The 22,351-nt window shown below is 44.0% G+C and overlaps 2 protein-coding genes across 2 annotated transcripts in view; one reads left to right on the top strand and one right to left on the bottom strand.

The window, feature by feature from the left end:
• ST7L (suppression of tumorigenicity 7 like) overlaps positions 1-16,576 on the bottom strand; it is a 69,849-nt gene extending 53,273 nt beyond the window's left edge. Inside the window, exons 1-4 of the mRNA XM_083172786.1 lie at positions 16,072-16,576; positions 9,543-9,625; positions 4,860-5,013; positions 3,203-3,257 (exon numbers count right to left, since the gene is read on the bottom strand). Of these exons, the coding sequence (XP_083028912.1) occupies positions 3,203-3,257; positions 4,860-5,013; positions 9,543-9,625; positions 16,072-16,243 (464 nt within the window). The 5' untranslated portion in view covers positions 16,244-16,576. The remainder of the gene's footprint in view (positions 1-3,202; positions 3,258-4,859; positions 5,014-9,542; positions 9,626-16,071) is intronic.
• CAPZA1 (capping actin protein of muscle Z-line subunit alpha 1) overlaps positions 16,337-22,351 on the top strand; it is a 40,503-nt gene continuing 34,488 nt past the window's right edge. The window contains exon 1 of the mRNA XM_083172788.1: positions 16,337-16,739. Within this exon, the coding sequence (XP_083028914.1) occupies positions 16,701-16,739 (39 nt within the window). The 5' untranslated portion in view covers positions 16,337-16,700. The remainder of the gene's footprint in view (positions 16,740-22,351) is intronic.

The raw sequence follows: 22,351 nt of genomic DNA, 5'->3' as shown, positions 1-22,351 counted from the left end.
GTAGTTTCACAACATCTGGAGGGCCGCAGTTTGAGGACCCATGATATAGTCAAAGACCCATACATAAGCACTAAAGATTAGTCTCCAGGAGCATGGTGGAAGCCACATTTCCATAGGCTTGTGCGTGTCTTTGGTCTGGTGCCCCACTGCCTGGGAGTTGCTGTTTTATGGGCTGCCCTGGAGTAGTCTTTTTGTTATGGTTATTAGAATGTTCTCTACTACCCTGCTACTTATACCCAGCAATTTAAGATTGTGATTGTCTTGCACCCCTATTATAAGTGTTATACCATAGAGTCCCACACCATTACTATTATAATGGAGGAATTTGTGTCCAAAGAGAAGACAGGCTCACAGACGTAGCACTATAGCCAAAGAGAAACCTCCTGCTCCTGACCTCAAGTTCTTTTCCACCAAGTTAGTAACTAATTGACATCGTGGATAAACCCTGTAACTTTAACACTGAATCCCCGGAACATGCCCAAAATATTTCTGATCTCTTCTCAACAAATAGCTGGTTGGCCTCACACAGCTCAAGAGCTCTGTCAATTTGGCCCTCAAACAATTATTACAACACTCAACATCTCAATGAGGCGGAACAAAGAATTTCCTGACTAGAGGATCAACTGGCTATTACTAAATCTACAGTTCAGACGCACAAATCAACCATTGCAGAGTAAACTTAAGGACCTAGAAAACAAAAAGCTAGGTAACATTGGTCTTCCGGAGTCAGTAAATCCTAAAGACTTGAGGTGGCCATACATCAGAAAGACCTGCTTACAATGATGATTGTGTCCAACTTTCTCTTCAACTCCCCAGCAGTCTTTGGACACACAATGTACACAATGTCTTTCAGGTGTATGGGGGTATTCAATCCTGGGTCACGACTGTCAGTACGTCCCAACAGCCATGACCCTGGCCCATTTTTGTGTTGCCCGTATGCATATCAGTAGGTGAGATTCAACTTCTCGCCTGCGATCAGTGAAAAGGGGGCATGTCCGCGTAAATGGCCTTGGATTGTCCAATGGTCCACAACCATTCTCTGCAAAATGGGCTTGTTCTGTCGATTTGCAGCTGCCGAAATAGTGGCGAGGATTGAATATCCCTCTATGAGTACATTTAGTATTTAGTGGATCCCCACCAAGAACGAGTTGCATATGAATAATCATGCATTCCATAATTAAATGAATTCACTGAGTGGCCCATGATAGTCATGAACCAAAGGAGGACAAAAACTGAGTAGCTCTGTTGACGCCTCCTTACATTTCTGTGTTTTATAGGTGCACTATAATGACAGAGAGCATCTTGGCTCTTTAATTGTCCACACCCTGAACCTGCTAGCTGGCACTGCTTGGGGTGCTTACATTCATTATTCTCTAATGTCTCCTAAGCAGGGTATAGGTTGAATGTCTCAGAACATTTGTGCAGCCTTAGGTACCATCCAGGTTAAAAGATCTCCAAAGTTTCCTTGTAATATGGAGGTGTTTAAATCCTCCTATTAAGAGAGATAAAATCATGCAACTATTGAAGAAGTTATGTCCTGATTTTCCTTCAAGAAACCCATTAAAAGGCTTTTAAATCAGAATATATTGAGAGGAAACTGGGTAAGAGACTTCCTAGCAGCTTCAGACCACAATAAAACTAGGGGGTATTTACTTTGTTTAATAACTATATTTTACACAATGTACATGACACCCACCTTGATCCTTATGGTTACTTTATATTCATTACATTGTTACTTAATATGGAAAGTTTACGGTAGCTGTTTATACACCAAATTTTCTTACTTATACGCCAAACTACAGGAGTGGCCAGAAGGGCCACTCATTCTTGGAGGGGATTTCAATACAGCAGTGACTCCCTCATTAGACAGATACAGATGGTAGGACGGGGGATGGTTTTCCCAGCTTTATTTTTCTTATGTCTGACTTGGCAATACATCCTTCTGCACGGAAATAATCCTTTTACTCACACCCCTATGCAATCCTAGATCACGACTGTTGGTCTCCTCCGACAGCTGTGATCCTGGCCTGTTTGCGGTTTGCCCAACAGCAGATCGGCAGGAGGGATTCAATGTTCCGCCAGCCAATCGTCGAAAAGGGGGCTTGTCCGCGTAACCGGCCGGGATTGCGACAATCCACGGCCATGATCGGCAGAACGGGCCCGACAGACAGCAAATTAAAGATGGTAAAAACAGCATTGAATAGGCACCCGCCGCTATTTCCGCCGTCGGAAATAGTTGCGGAGGATTGCATACCCCTAAAGTCTTTACTAGAATAAAACTCTGGCTGGTATCTTCAACTATGCTTCACAGAGTGGTTGATTCCGATAGCTATAATATAATTGGTCTCAGGCCATGAATCTATTTGGTGCAACTTGATACTCTCTGCACTTCTTTCAATTGGTGGTTTCCATCTTTTCGAAAATTTTAAGAAGACAATTTTGCTACTTCTGCGTGACAATGTTCAACCCTCCAAACACATGAATTAATCTGCCGTAGGCTGCCTAGAGGGGTCTCATAAAAGCACATGTAGCATATAACCATAAATCTTTATTGGACAGACATAAGACGCTGTGCAAGACGTTATCAGCTAACTACTCCATATATCTAGCTACTTCTTCCAAAGAAATGAAGCGCAAAAAAAGTTTGTATAACAATATATATTGTGAGCGGGCTATTATAGATGGGACATTCTTTAAATGGGGCAGTAAATCACTTTAAAAACAGAAGAAGACTTAAGGTGGTATTCCGGGTGTGTTAAGAGTATACAGAAACGCTAAAGGATAATGGGGCAGATGTATTAAGCCTTAACAAGAGATAAATGCAAGGGTGATAAGGAGAGATAAACGTCCAGCCAATCAGCTCCTTGACTTTTTTCAAACACAGCCTGTAACATGGCAGTTAGCAGGTGATTGGCTGGATGTTTATCTCTCTTTATCACCCTGGCATTTATCTCTTGTTAAGGCTTATACATCTGCCCCAATGAATGGTGTCCTCCACCTCCACCACGGAATCAACCAAAAACACATTTCATACCTTTAGGGGTGAGATTTAGTAAAAACTATTCTTAGTGGATGCCTACGTCACATAAAAAAAGGTACTGTCCAAATCTGAAGTAAATAGATACTGATAAAACACTGATTCATAATAAATACTGGCTGAACTAATATGTAATCTATGTAATAATAACATTAAACAAAATACCTGTTATACTCTGCTCCTCTGAAAAGATTTAAAGGGTTCCTCCACACTTTACATTCTAGAAAGGCAAAATAAAAAAATACAAATAATATGGGTGGTACCAAGCTTAAAAAAAGGCAGATATTCACCCCCCTAGTACCAGGGCCTGAAAGATCTCTCAGGCAAAACGGAATAAATGTACAAACTGTTTACAGAACATTATATTGTACTACACTACATACATATAAAATCTATGCTGTGCAACTTGCTGCCTAGAGGACACATCTGGCTGTCTCCTGGAGTTTGTCTGACTTATTTAAAGTCACACTGCCAAATATAAGCAACAACTCATTGCACAGCTTAAAAAGTTTGTACTAGCTTGCATCTCATTTGCATTGCAAAACGTATGAGATGCAATGCAGTACAAATTGCATACAATAATTGTACCGTGTATGGGCACCTTAACCCAATCCTCCCACAGCCTATCCCTAACCCCAATACTTACTGTCAGGTTTAGTTGGCGTTCTGACCATCGGGATTTCAACTGCCAGAAACCGCACTGCATCCCGTGCTGGACACACAAAACCACATCACTGGTGGGTGGTAATTTTTATTTGACTAATTACAGCTATATCCACACAATTTATCTTTGTTTAGATTTAAACTAAGAATTTATGTATTTTAGGAGTGTCTTGTGTTACTTGAGTGCTTGCTTCTCTGGTGTTGCGAAAGCAGAGTACACTAATGAGAGCCAATATTCTTCCAGAGACTGATAGTAATCATCTTGCTCTGTACTCTGGCAAAACTAAGGGGCTAATTCAGCTTCATACACCAAGCCCTCAAACAAGTTGTATCAAAGAAAATGATGTGAGTGACTGCAGAGGGGCACTATGTGGCAATAGATGGGCAATTACGTGGCATTGCATAGGCACAGTCCGGACAATGCTGGCATGTCTGGTTCATTTTGAGGGCAGTTGGCAGGGGCTGCTTGATGACACACACACACAGCTTCTGCAGGACAAAACTTTATTTCAAAATCATCAGTTGAACAGATTCTAATAGCAGTAACTCGCTATAGTTGTTTGGGACAATAGAAATCTTTATCTTCTGATCAGCAGCTTATTAAGTAATTACATTTTTCCATGAATTACTGATGCACATTTTAACACATTAAGGGGGTATTCAATTTGTGCCGGTATTGCCTGCAGATGGAAATATTGGCACAAACCTAGTCAATGTGACTGTTTTCGGATACATTCAGCACCAAATTGTTGAATCTGCGGCTGTTTTCTAAATAAAACCACGTGGATCGGCACATTTTTTTGGCAGATCCAAGAATTTTCTGCCCAAGGAAATTTTTGACAGCTTGATAGATATGTCAAATATGTATTCGATCTATTCTTGTCCAAAAGTGCTGATGTTTCCAACTGTTGGAAATATCAGCACACACTGAATGATCAATTTAATTATCAAATTTCATACATACATGGTTTATTAGATTTTTTTTTTTTTTGACACACCAATCACAATAATTTATTTTGGTTGTACAGCTGTGCCACATTTTTCTTTTAACTCTGTCTTTGGTTCATAACCCTGTCACTAGCTGTTCCATTCATCTGCAACACAGGTAATGCCTATGCTGGGAAATGCACATGAATGCTATCCAGTCCCTAACAGTCACCTGACAAAGTCTGTCTGCTGGTCTCATGGTTGGGAAAGAAACCCTCTGCGGAGGATCCAGGATCAATGCCACCCATCAAAGGACGTAAATGGTTTATAGATACTTGCTCAATGAAAGATGTGCCGTACTTTCTGAAGTAGCACCATTCAAAAATCTGCAAAACAAATACATTTTATTAGTTAACACAATCAATTTCGGGGACATCAACTTGCCTGTTGATTATTTTCATGGCATTTTCATGCCCAATTTCAATTAACTTAATTTATAAATTTATGCAACCAATATCCATATGTGTAAACATGCTTAACCATTATGCAGCTTATATTCACCCTCATTCCCAAAGAACAAATAAACGCCAAAAAACTGTTCCAGAAGGAGAAAAAGCAGTTCAATCACAATGTAATTATCATTGACCGCCCTTACCAGTTACAAATTAAACAAATCAGTAATGACAAAAAATAAAGTCTCCTGGCCATCGGCCTAGCAGGGCTCTCCGGGCTTTCATGCAAATAAACATTCTGTGCTTCCCCCCTCACCCAGCAAGTGTCACCCATAGGCACTTGCCTCATGGGAAATCCACCACTGGCTGACGCTATCACACCCCATTCTGGAGAGATACAAGAACATTTTTGAGTTTATGCAATTAACAGATTCCCAACCACTTATATCCTGTAAAGCATCTCCCGTCCTGACGAAACACGTTTGAGAATTATGTTAACACAGTCTTTCAGTCTTGTCTGCCGACCCTTCATATGGTTATTAAACATAAATAATGAAGACATTTATCCATACTCCATGTTCCACATGAGAAGAACAGTAATTTGGAAATTATAGCTAATTATCTAAAATCACAAAAAATAGGATTTTGGGTACCTACCGGTAAATCCTTTTCTCGTAGTCCATATGGGATACTGGGATATACCATAGGGGATAGAGATCCTCCACAGTATAACCCAGTATCCCATTGGACGGTAGAGAAAATAGGATTTTGGGTACCTACTGGTAAATCCTTTTCTCGTAGTCCATGCCTGTCTCTCCTGCGGAGGATCTCTATCCCCTATAGTATAACCCAGTATCCCATTGGACGGTAGAGAAATAATAAGGAAAGGTTTATCCCCATGTATAATCAGCACTTAGTATTAAGTCATCTAGGCCCTTATTCTGATCGGTGCGGATATATCCGCGTGCGTTCGGCCCGCCGATGTTTTGTGTCTGCGCATGTGCAGAGGCGTCTCTGCGCATGTGCGAGCGGGGCGTACGGCCAAATTCCGCATGATATGTGAACACTCCGAACAGGGGGTGGAGAGGGGTGTGAAGGGCTATTTGGGCTCATTACCATATGCATACGCCCCGCGTTTCATGGGAGTTCCCATGAAAACGCTGGGCGTACGTATGGTAATGCGGCCGTGACGCACGTGTAGGGGGCGGACATATGACATCGCCGGATGTCAGCTGCCCGCCCAGATCTCTGCTTTTGGACGGAAAAATGTCCGTGTGGTCTGAGGTTGCGGGTGCTGGTGGAGCACTCGGTCCTGCATTCGATGGTCTGCGACCATCGAATGATGGGGGAGGTTCCCTTAGATGGAGGAGGCGTATTCCGTGAAAAATACACGTGCGGTCCGTTCGGACAGCTTCTTACCGCATACGAACGGAGTTGGCGATCCGTATGGAAGGCGGGGTTTCGCACGCACGGTCCTGGCCGCATAATCGGCTCCGACCGCACCGATCAGAATAAGGGCCCTAGTTAGGATTGTCTAAGTTTTCTTAACTATTTTTTTTAATATATCTATCCAATCCCACCGATGCTACAACTGGCAAAAAGATCTATGCACCTGTTGAGTTTATTTATTATATTGCTATATAGAGCTTGTGATTACTATGTGTCGGTTTAGTTTTTATTTTGCAAACAAAAACCAAACAAACGTAATAGAGGAAAACAGCATGTGTTGTCAATTATTATAATGGAAACAGAAAGCCCTTCTTTTCCCTGAACATGCAAAAAAAGAAAATAAACATTGATTAAAAGTTGGAATAATAACAGCTATACAATACTATTATCAATAGTGCTTTTAAACTAATTTATGGTAAAGGGGCGCCACCTTGAGGATAATAAGAATATAATTGACACTGCTAAAATTATATAGTATCTTTATATAGGCCTGCATCATTTTATCTGTTAGCAAAGGTGGCAAAACAGGTGGAGCTAGGGAGCTCCTAATGCCCCCCCCCCCCCCTTGTTTCTTCTGTCTCCTCATTTTTGTAAAAAAAAAAAAAGCGCCTCGTATGGTTTGCTTATTCTATTTAAACACCATACATAAGTTACAACTGTCTCCCACTCTCCTGATATTATTTGGGATTTGAGGAGCTTATTGCAGAAAAAAAAACATCCAGGCTGCTCTACTAGAGTGTTGGATTCACCCCTCAACCAACGGCAAGTCTAACTAACAACCTTTTTATTAAATTGGGACTCTTTTTGAGTCCTCATTTACCCAATGCTTGGTATAGGGTCGTTAGCTTGACACTATTAAGGTTGATATAAATTGAAGATCGCCGTGTGAAAAAGGTCAACGTGTCTAAGGTCGACTGGGTAAAAAGGTTGACACAAGCATTAGGTCGCCATTGGAAAGGTTGATAGTCAAAAACGGTCGGCATGGGTTTATCATGGGTTTTTTTTTAGCCAATGTGCCGCTGTGCGGTATTTCATGCCCTACCATCCACCAGGGGTTGGAGAGAGAATATAACAGGGTTCCAATTGTAGTGAGGCACCGAGCCCTAAGCATGGCGAGCGCACCAAGCCATGTCAGGGCTTGGTGCACTTTTTTCGGTGTCCATGTCAACCTTCCCTATGTTATCCTAATGCTTGTGTCGACCTTTGACCACATCAACCTTTCCGTGTGTCAACATAAGGCAATTCGACCTAATGACCCCGTACCCTTACGTCTATGACTCAGTTACAAAATGAAACAGATGCCAGGAGGGAAGTGGCAGGCTAGCATAGAAAGAAGTACACTAATGGCAAAGTCACATACATTGCATCTTAGGTGCCAATTGTGCTGTATTTAGTTTTTTGTAATATTGAGGAGGACTGGTTAAGAAGATGGAAAGACACCTTACTCTTTGAAGTACCTTTCACACTACTGTATTAATTACACAAAGGGTAGAGTTATTTAGTAATGTTACACAAATTATTATTTTTTTTTAAATGTAGATATTTTTATTACCCCAGCCCTATGAGGACACAACCCAGAGCGCTGCATAAGAAATTGCACAGCAGACAAATCATGTAATCCATGGAGCACCAAGTGTCACTTCTAGATTCCTGATGAAGTTGCACTGTAGGGTGCCGGTGTGCTGTTTTCCTAAAGGATCGTATCCCTTTTATCCACCGGAATTGCTTATAGTGTAATAAAACCTGGAGAAACAGGGGTTTTCTTAAACTTTTCACAGATTCTGTATTTGAATTAGAACAGTACAGGAAAGGTTACAGTTACTGAAGATGTTCTAGGGTACTTGTGTATTTTGGCGGCGCCCACGATGAGGATCGCGTCCATCGTGTGTGAAAAATCGGGTCCATCGCGTCGCGTCGTGTGCATTAACATGGCACACGACGCGACCGGCGCGATGGACGCGATTTCTCCATAGGCTTCAATGTTAAAATATTTAAACATTGAAATCGTGTCGGTCGCGTCGGTCTTGTGCCATTATAATGGCACAAGATAAGATGGACTTGATAAAGTCCATTTTACATGGAATAAAATGGGAAATGGGCCAATATGGCCCATTTCTCATTGTATATGTCCCCGTCATGTCCAAATATAACTGCCCCCCCATTGTGAGCGGCACCCCAGTATTGACGTCAACCCGAAGCGTGGCGAGCGCAGCGGTGCGCGTCCTCCGACCTTTTCATACCCCTACTATCCACGTCGGCGTGGAGTTGAGAATAGAATAGTGTGGCGAGCGCAGCGAGCCACCGAGCCCGAAGCGTGGCGAGCGCAGCGAGCCCCGCGAGGGGCCACGGACACCTGTGAAGCCCGCGTGGGGACGCGGATACCTGTGAAGGTATCCGCGTCCCCTCGCCACGCTTCGGGCTCGGTGGCTCGCTGCGCTCGCCACACTATTCTATTCTCAACTCCACGCCGACGTGGATAGTAGGGGTATGAAAAGGTCGTAGGACGCGTACCGCCGCCCCTCGCGGGCTCGCTACGCTTCGGGTTGACGTCAATACTGGGGTGCCGCTCACAATGGGGGGGCAGTTATATTTGGACATGACGGGGACATATACAATGAGAAATGGGCCATATTGGCCCATTTCCCATTTTATTCCATGTAAAATGGACTTTATCAAGTCCATCTTATCTTGTGCCATTATAATGGCACAAGACCGACGCGACCGACAGTATTTCAATGTTAAAAATATTTTAACATTGAAGCCTATGGAGAAATCGTGTCGGTCGCGTCGTGTGCCTTAACTTTAAGGCACACGACGCGACGCGATGGACCCGATTTCTCCATCGGGTTCAATGTTAAAAATATTTTAACATTGAAGCCTATGGAGAAATCGCGTCCATCGCGTCGCGTCGTGTGCCTTAAAGTTAAGGCACACGATGCCCGCGACGGGCGCCGCCAAAATACACAAGTACCTGTTCTAGTAATATTATGCATATAACATCCACACATACATACCAAAATGAGTCCAGATATCAGTGATGACGTGCCAGTAAGAGCAACATAGAACTTCGGTGTCAATGTGTTGATAAAACCAATCACTACAACAACACAAAATAAATATGTTGTTTAGATTATAGACAGAATATTATTTTTCAAATGGTTAAGAGCAGCTAAGTACAATACTATATACAGTATCCTTTTATTTGTAGCACATCACAAGGGTTTCACAATGTCTTCCATAGTGCATAAACAGTAGCAGTGCAAATAAAGTAAGAAATAAATAACAATAAAAGACTTAAGGGGCATAAAATGGGGAGATTTAAGCCCCAATTCTTAGTTATCTGACCAGATCACTAATGCAGCCCACACACGCGCCGATGCCGGCGGTGCAATGCTGTACGATGGGGTGCGGGCTCCCGCGGCACCTCATCGTACAGTACAAAAAGTATGTGCTGCACATACTTTTTGTACTAGCTTTTTCTAGCACAGCATCGCATCGCATGCACATCGTATGCACAAGGCATACGATGCGATGCTGTGTGTGCTAGTTAAGCCCACAACGCACGCTGGAATCGGTGTGTGTGTGGGCTGCATTAGAAACAAAGCACGGATCGCTCCATGTGTACATGCTGTGGTGATGGTGATGCACAGTCCCACAGGTCGCCATTGCCTGCAGAGATAGACAGTGCATGCACTGTCTACCCTGCTTAAGGTGGCTATACACAGCTGCCATGTCTCGCAGCAGTGTACGACCAGCCGATACCCTGCGAGCCACCTGAGACCTTCAAATTTGTTGTGATGGATCGCATGCAACCCTGCTCCCCCCCCCCCCCCCCCCCGGTCCGGCACCGAGAGGGAGGTCCGAGGTTGTGCGTATGGGGCTTTAGTGATAAATCTACAAAAGCGTCTAAAAATTAAATAGAGGTGATGTTGCCCATAGCAACCAATCAGATTCTGTCATCTAGTTTGCAATAGAGCCATACTTGCCTACCTGACCCTCTCCATGAGGGAGAAAATGCTTTGTTCCTGGACGTCCCTGGTAATGTATGATTGCCAGCACCTGTGGTGAGCTAGTTACTTAATATCAGTGGAGTAACTATAAATTTAACTGCAATATAGATCTCACTTTGAAGTAAAACCCCACCCAAATCTAATTCTCTCTGCACAAGTTACATCTGGGGGTTGCGTCCTCATTTACCTAGGATTGTCTTGGTGTCTGTATGGTTTTGTCCATTTGAGAAGGAATTTGCCTTTGCGAGTGAACCAGAATTAGGGCCTATATACACTGGAGTTACGTTGTGAAACCTACCTCAGGTTGCCTACCTGACCCTCTCCTTCAGGGAGAAAATGCTTTGTTCCTGGACCTCCCTGGTAATGTATGATTGCCATCACCTGTGGTGAAACACCTTTCTTATCAATTACCTAGCTCCCCACAGGGGATGACAAGCATACATTACCAGGGAAGTCCAGGAACAGAGCATTTTCTCCCTGAAGGAGAGGGTCACCTAGGCAACCCTGACCTAATACCTCCGTCTCTCAAGGTATATATGGAAAGTGCTCATTTGAATTTAGCATCATGGTGACATCAGATGTTGAAATCTCTGAGAAAAAATACATTCTTGGTAACAAACAGGCCACCAGCACCAGGCACACATTTGGAGAGGACAACGGAGAGAATAGCAGGGAAATGGGAATATCAAGGAGGACCCCACAAACCAGCAGCGCCAAACCTTAAGCACCCATTGTGCTCCAACATATTATTTTGTCCTTTGCGATCAAATAATGATGAACTGCTCTTTTGCATCAATTATCAAAATGTAGAAACAGTATAAATGACAATGTAGTGTAGGACCATTTAAGGTACGTAGCCATGTGGTCAACAGACAAAAAAGGCAACATTACAGGGACATATTTCATTGAAAACTTTATTTTTTTCTGTGAAAATCATGCACCCAATTGGATATGCCCCATAAAATGATGTACAGTACCAGTCAACATTGTGTGTTTGTTGACATTCTGCACACGTCAACATTTAAGCTGTTAGCACTCTGTATGGTGACATTATGGTATCTTTATAAGGGATGTCCATATTGTGATGGTGGACAAAACTTAACAAAAGCAGCCTTACAATGAAAGAACTTTCTGTGATGAAGTCTCACAATAGAAGTGTATGGCCCTTATTCTGATCGGTGCGGCCGGATCCGAATATGCGGCCAGGATCGTGCGTGCGAAACTCCGCCTTCCATACGGATCGCCAACTCCGTCTGTACGCGGTAAGAAGCTGGCCGAACGGACCGCACGTGTATTTTTCACGGAATACGCCTCCTCCATCTCAGGGAACCTCCCCCATCATCGAATGCAGGACCGAGTGGTCCACCAGCTCCCGCAACCTCAGACCACACGGACATTTTTCCGTGCAAAAGCAGGGATCTGGGCGGGCAGCTGACATCCGGCGATGTCATATGTCCGCCCCCTACACGTGCGTCACGACTGCATTACCATAAGTACGCCCAGCGTTTGCATGGGAACGCCCATGAAACGCGGGGCGTATGCATATGGTAATGAGCCCAAATAGCCCTTCACGCCCCACACCACCCCCTGTTCGGAGTGTACACATTTCATGCGGGATTTGGCCGTACGCCCCGCTCGCACATGCGCAGAGACGCTTCTGCACATGCGCAGACACAAAACATCGGCGGCACGAACGCATGCGGATATTACCGCACCAACCAGAAGGGCCTATGTCTCACAGACACCAAGACAATCCTAGGTATAAAAAAAAAAATCAAGAGATCTTTCTTTTGAACTCTGATAGATGAATACAGTACATGCATATTAGAAAAACTCCATTATACCTTTCTTTTCTGTGCTGTTTAAGAGGAAACTTAAAGGGCCTGCGTAAGAATTTCTGTCTATTCTTGGATATACTTTGTGGTCCCAACCCTCCATTAGCATTTACTTTGACCTCAACGGGAGGGGGGAAGCTAGTCTTCTAAAATCACTGAGATCATAGCATTGTTGCTTATTTTAAGGCTGATTCTGAGTTGGGAACAAAGCAATAAATAAGAAGTAGCGTGGCAAACCCATGTTACCATGCAAGAAACTACATGCATAAACGGATTTAAAAAAAGCAAAGCTAACAGATTATCCAAAATTTCAAGAATAAACTGCTATATTGATATATGCCAGTAGATGGCGCATACATCCTTCCACAAACTTCAAATGGAACTATACTAAAAGTCTAGAGGAGCAACACATCTGAGGTGCAGAGAAAATCTCTTTGGCAGTGCAAAGCAAATGTTTGTGTAGTAAGGTGCCAGTGTTTAATAAGGAGCACAAGTTGACCAGTGGGAAGAATTGTGCAGAATGGGTATTATTTTTTTAAATAAATAGCAGCAAGATTCTTAAAATAAAGCTCATGTCTAATTAGGCCACATTTTACCCAATTCCAAAAAGAAATTGGGTAAAAAATGGCCAAATCGGATGTGTTTGACATCTCATCTGATCCGATTTCCCTTGCACAACGGAGTATGAGACAGCCTCCCGGGAGGTCAGAATCACATGCAGAATATCCTACTACCGAGGCGACTCCTCCCCTCTGAGAAGTTTCAGTAATATTCAGGTGGCTTAGAGGAAGCATTCTAAGGGAAATTTGATGTATGCAAAGGGGAAGCCATTGCCAACACTCCGGTACCAGCCTAGCTCTGCAAAACATCTGTATATATTCTATACTTGCATACAGGGCTGCTGTAAGGCTTCTCAGCACCCTAGGCAAAACTTTAACCTACTGCAACCCCACACACATACACACTGCCACCAGTACCCACTTTCCAACCCCTTAAGGCATAATTGCCTAATATTCCAGAATGGCAAGGAGGCTCACAAAAGTCGGTTGGTCCTCCCAGCCCTTCCAGGGAAAATGGTCAAGTCCCCTGCTTTCCCTGGAGGCCTCCCTTTGACACCCACTACAGAGTACAAGGAGGAGGGGGCAGTAAAGTAGGGAAGTGTGTCTCAAGGAAAAGTATGGTGGCGAGGTCTTAAGCTGTGTACACATGGGGGCGATAGGGGCTGAAATCGCTGTAAATATGGTCGCTGGCGACCCTATTGCCAGTGATGGGAGTGTGCCCCAGCGATAAATCACCGGGTGCGCGCTCCCGTTTTCAGCCCCATTCTAATCGCTGGTCACAGGAGCTTGCTCCTGCCACCAGCTGATTACCTCTGCGGTTCCCCGGGCAGAGGTTCCCTTTCATCAGCGACCATCTCTGGTCGCTGATGAAAAGGAGACACTGAGCAATATATTGCTAGCAATATATCTCCCCGTGTGTACGGGGCTTTAGAAGTTATACATTCCTCATAGAAAGCTATGATTTTTTGATAGGCAGCCAGATCCCGGCGCCAGAAATTGACATTAGTTATACCTTCCTCATCATCAAAAACTCACTTTTTAACCATTTTGACTCAGTTGGTTGTCATAGTTCCAACTCGAGGCAACTCTTACACCATTGCTAAGCCAGAAATGCTGGGACTACAGATAGAGTAGCTCTCATTAGAGCTGCCCCTGCGATTGATTCTATCACCAATCACCATTGCTCGCCATCCACCGCTCCCCAGTACCTGCCAGCACCCCCCCCCCCCCCCCCCCGGAGAGGGGCACGGATTCGACTCCCCATCCCCACGAAGAGGACGTGGATGCGTGTGAGATGCTCGCACGTCCCCATCAGATGCAGCGCCGCTCTGCCAGTGTGTGCCAGCTCAGGGAATCTGGCAATTCCCTGAGCTGGCTGTGGGGCACTACATCTGTATGGTCCTAATTCAGACCTGAAAAATGGGCTGCTAATTTTTGGAGCCCTGCGATCAGGTATACGCCACCCCGCCAGAGTAAAATCCCATGATTTGCTAAGCAGAGCTTGCGCAAAATTAGCTGGATCAGGAATAGCTCCATATCCATTTGCAAGATGTTAGGGGTTGGGATCATTTAGTCGACCATAACTAGGTCAACAAGCATTGGGTCGACATGCAGCAAGGTCGACATGGGTGTTGCAATAGACAAAATAAGTGCTGGTGGCTGCCAATCATAAAAGATGTGGGTAAACAGAAGCTAATATGGTCCCTCACCACATAATGGAACCCAAGGTTGACATATAAACACAATTCACTTAATGTGATATTTTTTTTCAATAATAAACTGCTGGACATTTTGTGCCATGAAAAGTATTCTGATACTCTAGGACACCATGATTCCAAAAAGTTTTAACGACTGGTCATTCCAATCAGTTGGAGATGGCCATCTCATTAAAAAAAAAAAATCTTACCGTATGTGGGCACCCATTTAGAGTCGGGAAAACATGAAAGACTTCTCTGATGCAGCCAGAAGTTACATTTTAATAAAACATTTTTTTTTTAAAGTGCTTCTTGATACAGGCGGTTAATAATGAACGCACCGGCAGGATTATTATTACACAGGCCCCAATGGCCAAGCGTTAATGGCAAAGTTTTTTGCTTTATTAATACAGTTCAAAACTTCAAACAAACAGAATGTGAATGTAAAACTGAATTATAATATGTGAATGCAATGTGTTGCCATCCATGCTACTCCGCAACAATCAAATATGCAATGTCTCTTCTTATTTAGAGAGAAAGATAACTTCCATTACAGCCTATGAAGTAGCAATAGCACATACTTGCCTAGCTGACCCTCTCCATGAGGGAGATAATGCTCTGTTCCTGGACTTCCCTGGTAATGTATGATTGCCATCACCTGTGGGGAAACACCTTTCTTATCAATTACCTAGCTCCCGACAGGTGATGGTAATCCATACTTGCCTACTTTTGAAAACTAGTTTCAGGGAGATTATAGTTGGAAATCGAATTTTGCACAGCGGCCCATTGAGGGGATGTGTCATGCTCCTCCCAAAGGGCGTGTCTAGTTCCATATATGGATTGTTAAAGTAGCACCTAGAAGCGTGGGTGTGCACGGATAGATCTGAGAGGAATCTTTTAAAATGATTTGTATCCAAATGTAGATGAGCCCCAAAGCAGTTAGTAAGAGCTACTATACTTGCTAAAGTGCTGGGAAATGGTGCTGATGGTTAAATGCAAATGTATCTATCTCATTCCTTTTTCCCAAAAAAATTTAACTGTGTAATATGTTCTAGGTGAAATGAGGGAGATTGCTGCTATTTCAGGGAGTCTCCTGCAGAATGCAGGAGGGTAGGCAACTATGTGGTAATCCTATATTACCAGGGAAGTCCAGGAACAGAGCATTTTCTCCCTCATGGAGAGGGTCAGGTAGGCAAGTATGCAATGACTTATATAGTTCTCTCCCTCTTGTAATGACCCGCTGCTGGGCAGGCGCTTGGGGAAAGCAGAGTAGAACCCGGAGACTCTCTCCAGCTGCTGTAGGACTACAAGGGCCAGCCTGAGCGCAGGTCAGGAATCGGAGACAAAGCCTGGCTACCGTCTCCCAAGCACCCCGGGAGCCCCGTTGCTAGGTAACAGCTTAGCAGCTCTGTGGCCTACACCCAGCACCGCAGCCCGCACTCACCGGCCAGCGCAGTCCTGTACAGGCGGAGTGGCGGCGCTAAGAAGTGCTGGATGACGAGCAGCCCCGCCACCGGGAGCAGCAGCCAGGCGTAGATCCGGTACCGCCACAACCAAGCTTTCAGACGAGCCACACGAGAAGGGCTGGGGTCGGCGAGACTCGGAGGTTCCGCCATGTTTGTTGTTTCCTCTGTAGACAGCTGCGGCGGGGGGCGGGGGCTGGCCGGGATTGGTGGGGGAGACTGGCGGCGGGTACTTCGGTTTGACACCTGTGCTGTACGTGTACCGGGTAGCTGCACACCCCCCTGCAGGCACTAGTTCTAGTTCTACACGGGAGAGCCAGTGCTGCTGATCGGGCAGCACTGCTGACAGGTCTCACCATTGTGTAATATTATATAGGACATTACGGACGCATGCTTGGTTCCGTAGCCAGCCGTCCTAGTCACCGGTAGGTTCAGCAGTATCAACTCGTCACGTTACAGTACAGGGCTGGTGTGCAGTGCAGTGCAGTGCGTGACTGTAGCAACATGGCGGCCAGACAGGACACAGACTTCCGTTTGCTGTCGGAAGTTCGCCCTTCCTTACCGTGGTACTGTGCGGTCTCCCAGCGGGGCTGGGCCAGTTGAAGCCAAGATGGCTGACTATGAGGATCGGGTGTCTGAGGAGGAGAAGGTAGGTAGCCGCGGGGCTGACAACTCATGGGGCTCTGTGATTGCAGTCTGTTATGTGACCCCGGGGTGATACAGCAGAGTCTTCCTTTTACCCCTGCGCCCGAACCCCGTCCCTGGCGGAGTATAGGCGGCAGTACAGGGGCCTGGCATCCAACTGGGTGACACTTCTCCTTTGCCAATCATGTATATACAGAACTTCAATGTAGACATTCCCGTACTTATATCTGTAGCGGGCGTGGAACTACAGCTTATCCTGACAGCCAGGGAATGCTGGGATTTGTTGTCCAGAGGCTCGCAGTATGTGTCAGGCACTCAGTTTTGTGTAGATTATGCATGTCCAAACTGTGGCCCTCCAGCTGTTTTGAAACTACATGCCTTGCCATAGTTTTAGCATTCCCTAATAGCAGAACTGTGGCGAGGCATGATGGGACTTGTAGCTTCACAACAGCTGGAGGGCCATAGTTTGGACATTCATGACTAGATCATTTGTGTTGGAAATCAGCTCAAAACCTGCGTGTGGTGTGAGATTCACCTTAACAAGTACTTTCCCCAAGTCTGCTTGTGTTGGCCAATATGATCTGCGGAAGTATGCCCACACCCTGGGGCAGTCCAGTCACTGTTGCTTTGCTGCCATGCAATATTGTATTAGCCAGTTATAGTACCACCAACATCGCAAGCTTTCTAATTCATCTCTATGGGGTGTGAGTCAAAATATGTAGTGTGGATGGGCGCAATGTGGTACATCAGAAAGAGTCATTGCATCCATCACTTTGAAATTGCTTCCATCTCATCGTCTACATCAGTGTGGGGGATTCTTTTCCCAGCATGAAATCCATGGTGTGCTCAGATATATACTGCTGTTCAATATGCCTACCTCCAGTGCATTACATTTTGTTTTGTGTCACTGGTTTGTAGTGGCTGTAAAGATTTTCCTATTTTTATTTGTTTGCTTCCTGTGGGCACTTGTAGGTTGCCACTAATAGGTGGTTATAGACGCACTGCAACAGTATCAGACGTGATCTTATAAATATGTAGCAAGTTTCAGCATGTTTGTCACATGCTGTCATTTCAAGCTGTGGCCATAGTATTACTGTATTGCTGTACAGGACACGTTCACTTTGAGAGGCTGCAGTTTTTCTATCTCTGTGTGTGTCCATCCACTCCTTGGGTTTCTTCTAATTATAGACCAGAGGCCAGAAAAAGAAACCTGGATCTCTATAAGGCTTACTTCTTTATGTCTAATTATCAGTATTGCCAGAATGACAAATACTAATGGGAAGCACTGAACTATTTCAGTTAAAATATTTTGATTACACATCTTACATTTTACAAAAATACATGTCACTACAAATGATAGTTATGCAAGTTGTATAAAATATTTAAATACTTCACATAGGTGACAACTACATGGCGTTTATTTGTTGATTTATTGTCAGCTTACGTTCAGATCTCTGCATCTTTAAACACTTCCAAAGCTCTGATGTGAATCCCCTCACATACTTGTGTTATATAGGGCTTACCATACAATCCCTTTAAACCATAACACTTATGAGCTATACAGGTTCTATGGCTAGATGATTTCAAGCTTGAATTTCACTTAATTTTAAGCAGCTTGAGAACCTATGTGATTCATTTGTCCCAGTTTAAAGGGGATATACTGTAAGCCTAGCTAGCGCCCGATTTATAATGTTCAAAGATGGGATTCATGCCTCAAACGTAGCAGCTGATCACAGAATCTTGTAGTGGGCATCATTTAACTCCAAATGCTTCTGGTAGCTTTTGCATAAATTAGCACAGCCTTGCACAGCAGAGGTGCTAACTGGGTCCATTTCTGAATAAGGCCCATAATTGGTAAGTTTTACTATTACTGTAGGTCATATTTTTCTGTCTTTATTTTAAACTGTATATTCTCTGGGAGTTTTCTATTGGTTTTTTGAACATGTCAGTTTCTCTCCTAGAAAACGAACAGAGTAGTTACCATCTGCATGTTACAACACTGGTACAGCTGGAATCCTTTGTACTTGCAGGAGAAAATACTGTATCGCCTTTGCTTAGTACTTCCTCATGAGAAATTCCACTTTTAGTCAACTGAAATTTGTTTGCATACCTGTAATTTTAGGTGTTTACCTGTAGTGCTGTACAGAAATAGAACCGCAAAGATATCCATATTCTTAAAACCTTTTGAAATGAAACCAAATTGTTTATATGCTTTACCCTTTAAAGGACCACCAAACTAATGCTGGCCATACATTAGCCCAACATTCCTCCAACTAGTTAAAATCTGGTACTTGATGGAAGCTAATCTAATTTGTACTTTAGTAATTTTCTCCCAAAATCTGGAAACGCACACAAACTGTGATTCAGAGAAGCTAGTGAAGGTTTTTGTCCATTTTCCTGGGTTTGTGAGCGAATTGTTGATTTGTCATTTTCTCCCATACAGTACCAGATTTTGAGTCCAAGCAACTAGTTGGGCGGTTGGATACAACTTGGCCTAGTGTATGGCCATAATAATGTAACCCCTTGAGTGATGGGCTTCCCTGGGGCAGGACAAACCTACCTGAGCAGGTTTGTCCTACCCCAGAAATACTCACCAATCAAGCTGCATCCACTGGTCTTCTCCAGCAGCCCCTGCTCCCCTGGGGCTGCCACCAACTTCGGCTGCTTGTGGTCACTCAGACAGGTTCAGGCACCTGAGGGTACCCGAACTTCCCTGAGTCAGCAGGGGTGCAGCGACAGGGGAACTCCTGCGATACGGCATACAAACACTGGGGAGGTATGCGATGGGGGGGGGAGGCAATATGGGGATTGTGTGTGCCCATAGAGGTGGCGGTACCACTAGCGAACACCTGCTTATCGCTGGCATGCATGGAAATATTCCGGGAGAGCCCGATAATGCAGCTCAGCTCGGAAAAATTCTGAGTATATCACCAAAGTGGTTAAAGTCAAGTTTGACTTATATGCATACAATATATAAGAGCACAGATGGTATGGTGGTTAGCATTGCTAGCTCAAAACATTGAGGTCTTCATATCAATTCCTACCAAGGCCCTATTTGTGTGGAGTTCCTATGTTCTCCCAGAGTTTGCATGGCTTTTCTCCAGGGCAGCCCAACAGGCACACAGACGCATCCATTATTCTTGACACATTTTAAAAGGTCTGCAAGTAAAGATTGTTTTGCTTGTTATTCTTTGTGGAGACCTGCAAAACATGAACTTTGTGGGGTCCTGGGGACCAAGTTTGAGAACCTGTGTACTAAGAAACCTAATGTGTACAGAAAAAAAATCTCCTCACAGTATTATACCATTACTACCCCAACTGCCTCAGTATTGTATATCAAAGAATTCTGACCATTTCATGCATGCAAAGGAGAAATACAGATTCTTAAAACTTCAATTGTCCAGGAATAGTAAGCTTGTGCACACTGTAGTCTTGGCTTACTGTAAGTATTTAGCGGCAGTGGAGTGAAATGTGGTCCCCTGCTGTTGTGGCAAATCCACTTTAAGGTTTAACATATTATATGTTCAAAGATGCTCTTCTGCATACCAGTGTTTCTGTATGGGTGATATCTCCCAGCACAGGCTCGGGACCCTCCTTAGGTGACGTTACCTACCCAGCATAATGCCGATGTAAATGGGATCGCGGGATTGAAACGAAATCCCGGCGGTCGGAATCCCAGCGTTCAAAATCCTGATGCCAAAATCCCGACAAGGGGGGACGTGGATCACCCCCCCTTGCGGGCTCGCCACGCAGCGGGCCCAGTGCCTCGCTACGCTCGACACACAAATTTATTCTCCCTCTATGGGTGTTGTGGACACCCACAGATGGAGATAGTGCCGGGATTTTGACCGCCGGGATTATAACTACATCCCGGGATCGAACCTGGGTTGGAGTCGGGTACAAAATCTTGGGTGCGAGTAGTATAAGAGGAAAGTGGTATTAGTACTGTTTTTCTTTATTTTCTGTTCTTGATATTTTTTTTCCTCTTTGTTTTGATACATTGTGTGTTTCTGTTTTCTTCTTTCTATGAGCCTATGTGATGTTAGCTGCCCCCTCCCACACATGCTTCATCTTTCCATTAGCATGAGAGCGCCCAGCGTTCTCATATGCTAATGAGCCACCCACCAACAGTGATCATCGTGGCCGCATGCACATGAGCAGAAATGCGCATGCGGAACGAGAAAATATCGGTCCCGTGCGAACGGACATGAATAAGGTCAAAGCGTATAGTTGGTTCATTCTGATTCAATACCAGACTTTCTCACCAATGATCCACACCTGCAGAGAGAAACTTGGTCTAGGCATGTGACAGGGACAGAAGGTATGGAGACGGGTGCGGAAGAGATCTAGGGCCTACTTCTAGTCACCATTGCAATTTGGCAACTAGGTTTTGTTGAGCCCTGCTTTAGACTTCCCCAGTACATATATAAAACCCATTGGCTTTGAGACCTCAATGTACAAAAAGTTTCAATCAAATATATAAACTTGCTGGACAACTACATACATGCTGCATTTCCCTACACCTTCAGGGGAGGCACAGCTCACTTTGCACTTTATCTTTAATGGTCCTTTACAGTATACAGGAAATTTTAGTTGCTTAGAAAACAAAATAAACCTTCATTATCTGGATGGTACTAATCTAATGATGGCATAATTTAATGCCTTCTATATAATATGTAACCATTCTATCACTCAGTTGTATGCAATTGCATACAACACAAAAGGCAGTGAGTGCAGAGGTGGCATGGCATATGCCGGATATGATGTTCCAGTGTGGAAATATGTTATGAAGGGAACACCCCCCCCCCCCTTTCCCCTCCTAACTGGAACCACAAGGTGCAGATGTTTACCAGATCTTCTCTGTTTCATCGACAGCACTATCTGCAAACCATGGTGGGGGAAGAGGGTTATTAAGTGGTAGGGCCATACACTCAAAATAAAAAGGCAGCTTTTGAATGGGGTGGGGTATGATATTATGATTACAGTACAATATGCCTGACACTCCCCTAACAAAGAATAATATATTTAGAGGTTCTTAGATGGGAGAATATTACCAATAAAGACATGTCGTTTTCTCAAAAAAATCAAAAGGGGGGGATATTTCGTATGTAGAAGTGCTGTGATGCTAAATAGAAAGTGTTTTTGTAATATTTTTTACAAACTTCTTTATGAACACTTGGGAATAGCTAGAGATGCATTTTTTTTAGACTCCCCCAAATACTATAGACAACCCCAAAATACTATAGAAACATGTTCACGTTATTTGCTGAAATACACTTATACACTCATTTTCTATAATTTATTAAAGTTACAAAAGTCAACCATACTCTTTGCTTATCGCCATTAACTGCTAAACTTGATAATATTGTTTTACAAAATTCGCTCGGACATTGTCTGTTTATGATTGAATTAGGTTAAGAGCATAAAATATATCACTACAATGAAAAAATATTCCAAAGGAAAGGTAAGGGGATGGGTTTTAACATTTCTGCTGCAGCTGTTAATGTGGTGGTGGTGGTGCTGCCAGGCCCACCAATCAGCAGTGATCACCAGTTTAACCGGTCTAAAGTGGAGTAAACCAAGAAACGGCGGGACCTTGAGGTCCCTCTGATAGTG

This window comes from Crinia signifera, chromosome 2, assembly GCF_055691185.1.
Source record: "Crinia signifera chromosome 2, ASM5569118v1, whole genome shotgun sequence".
NCBI classification, from domain to species: Eukaryota; Metazoa; Chordata; class Amphibia; order Anura; family Myobatrachidae; genus Crinia; species Crinia signifera.
This window is presented reverse-complemented; position numbering and strand designations above follow the sequence as displayed.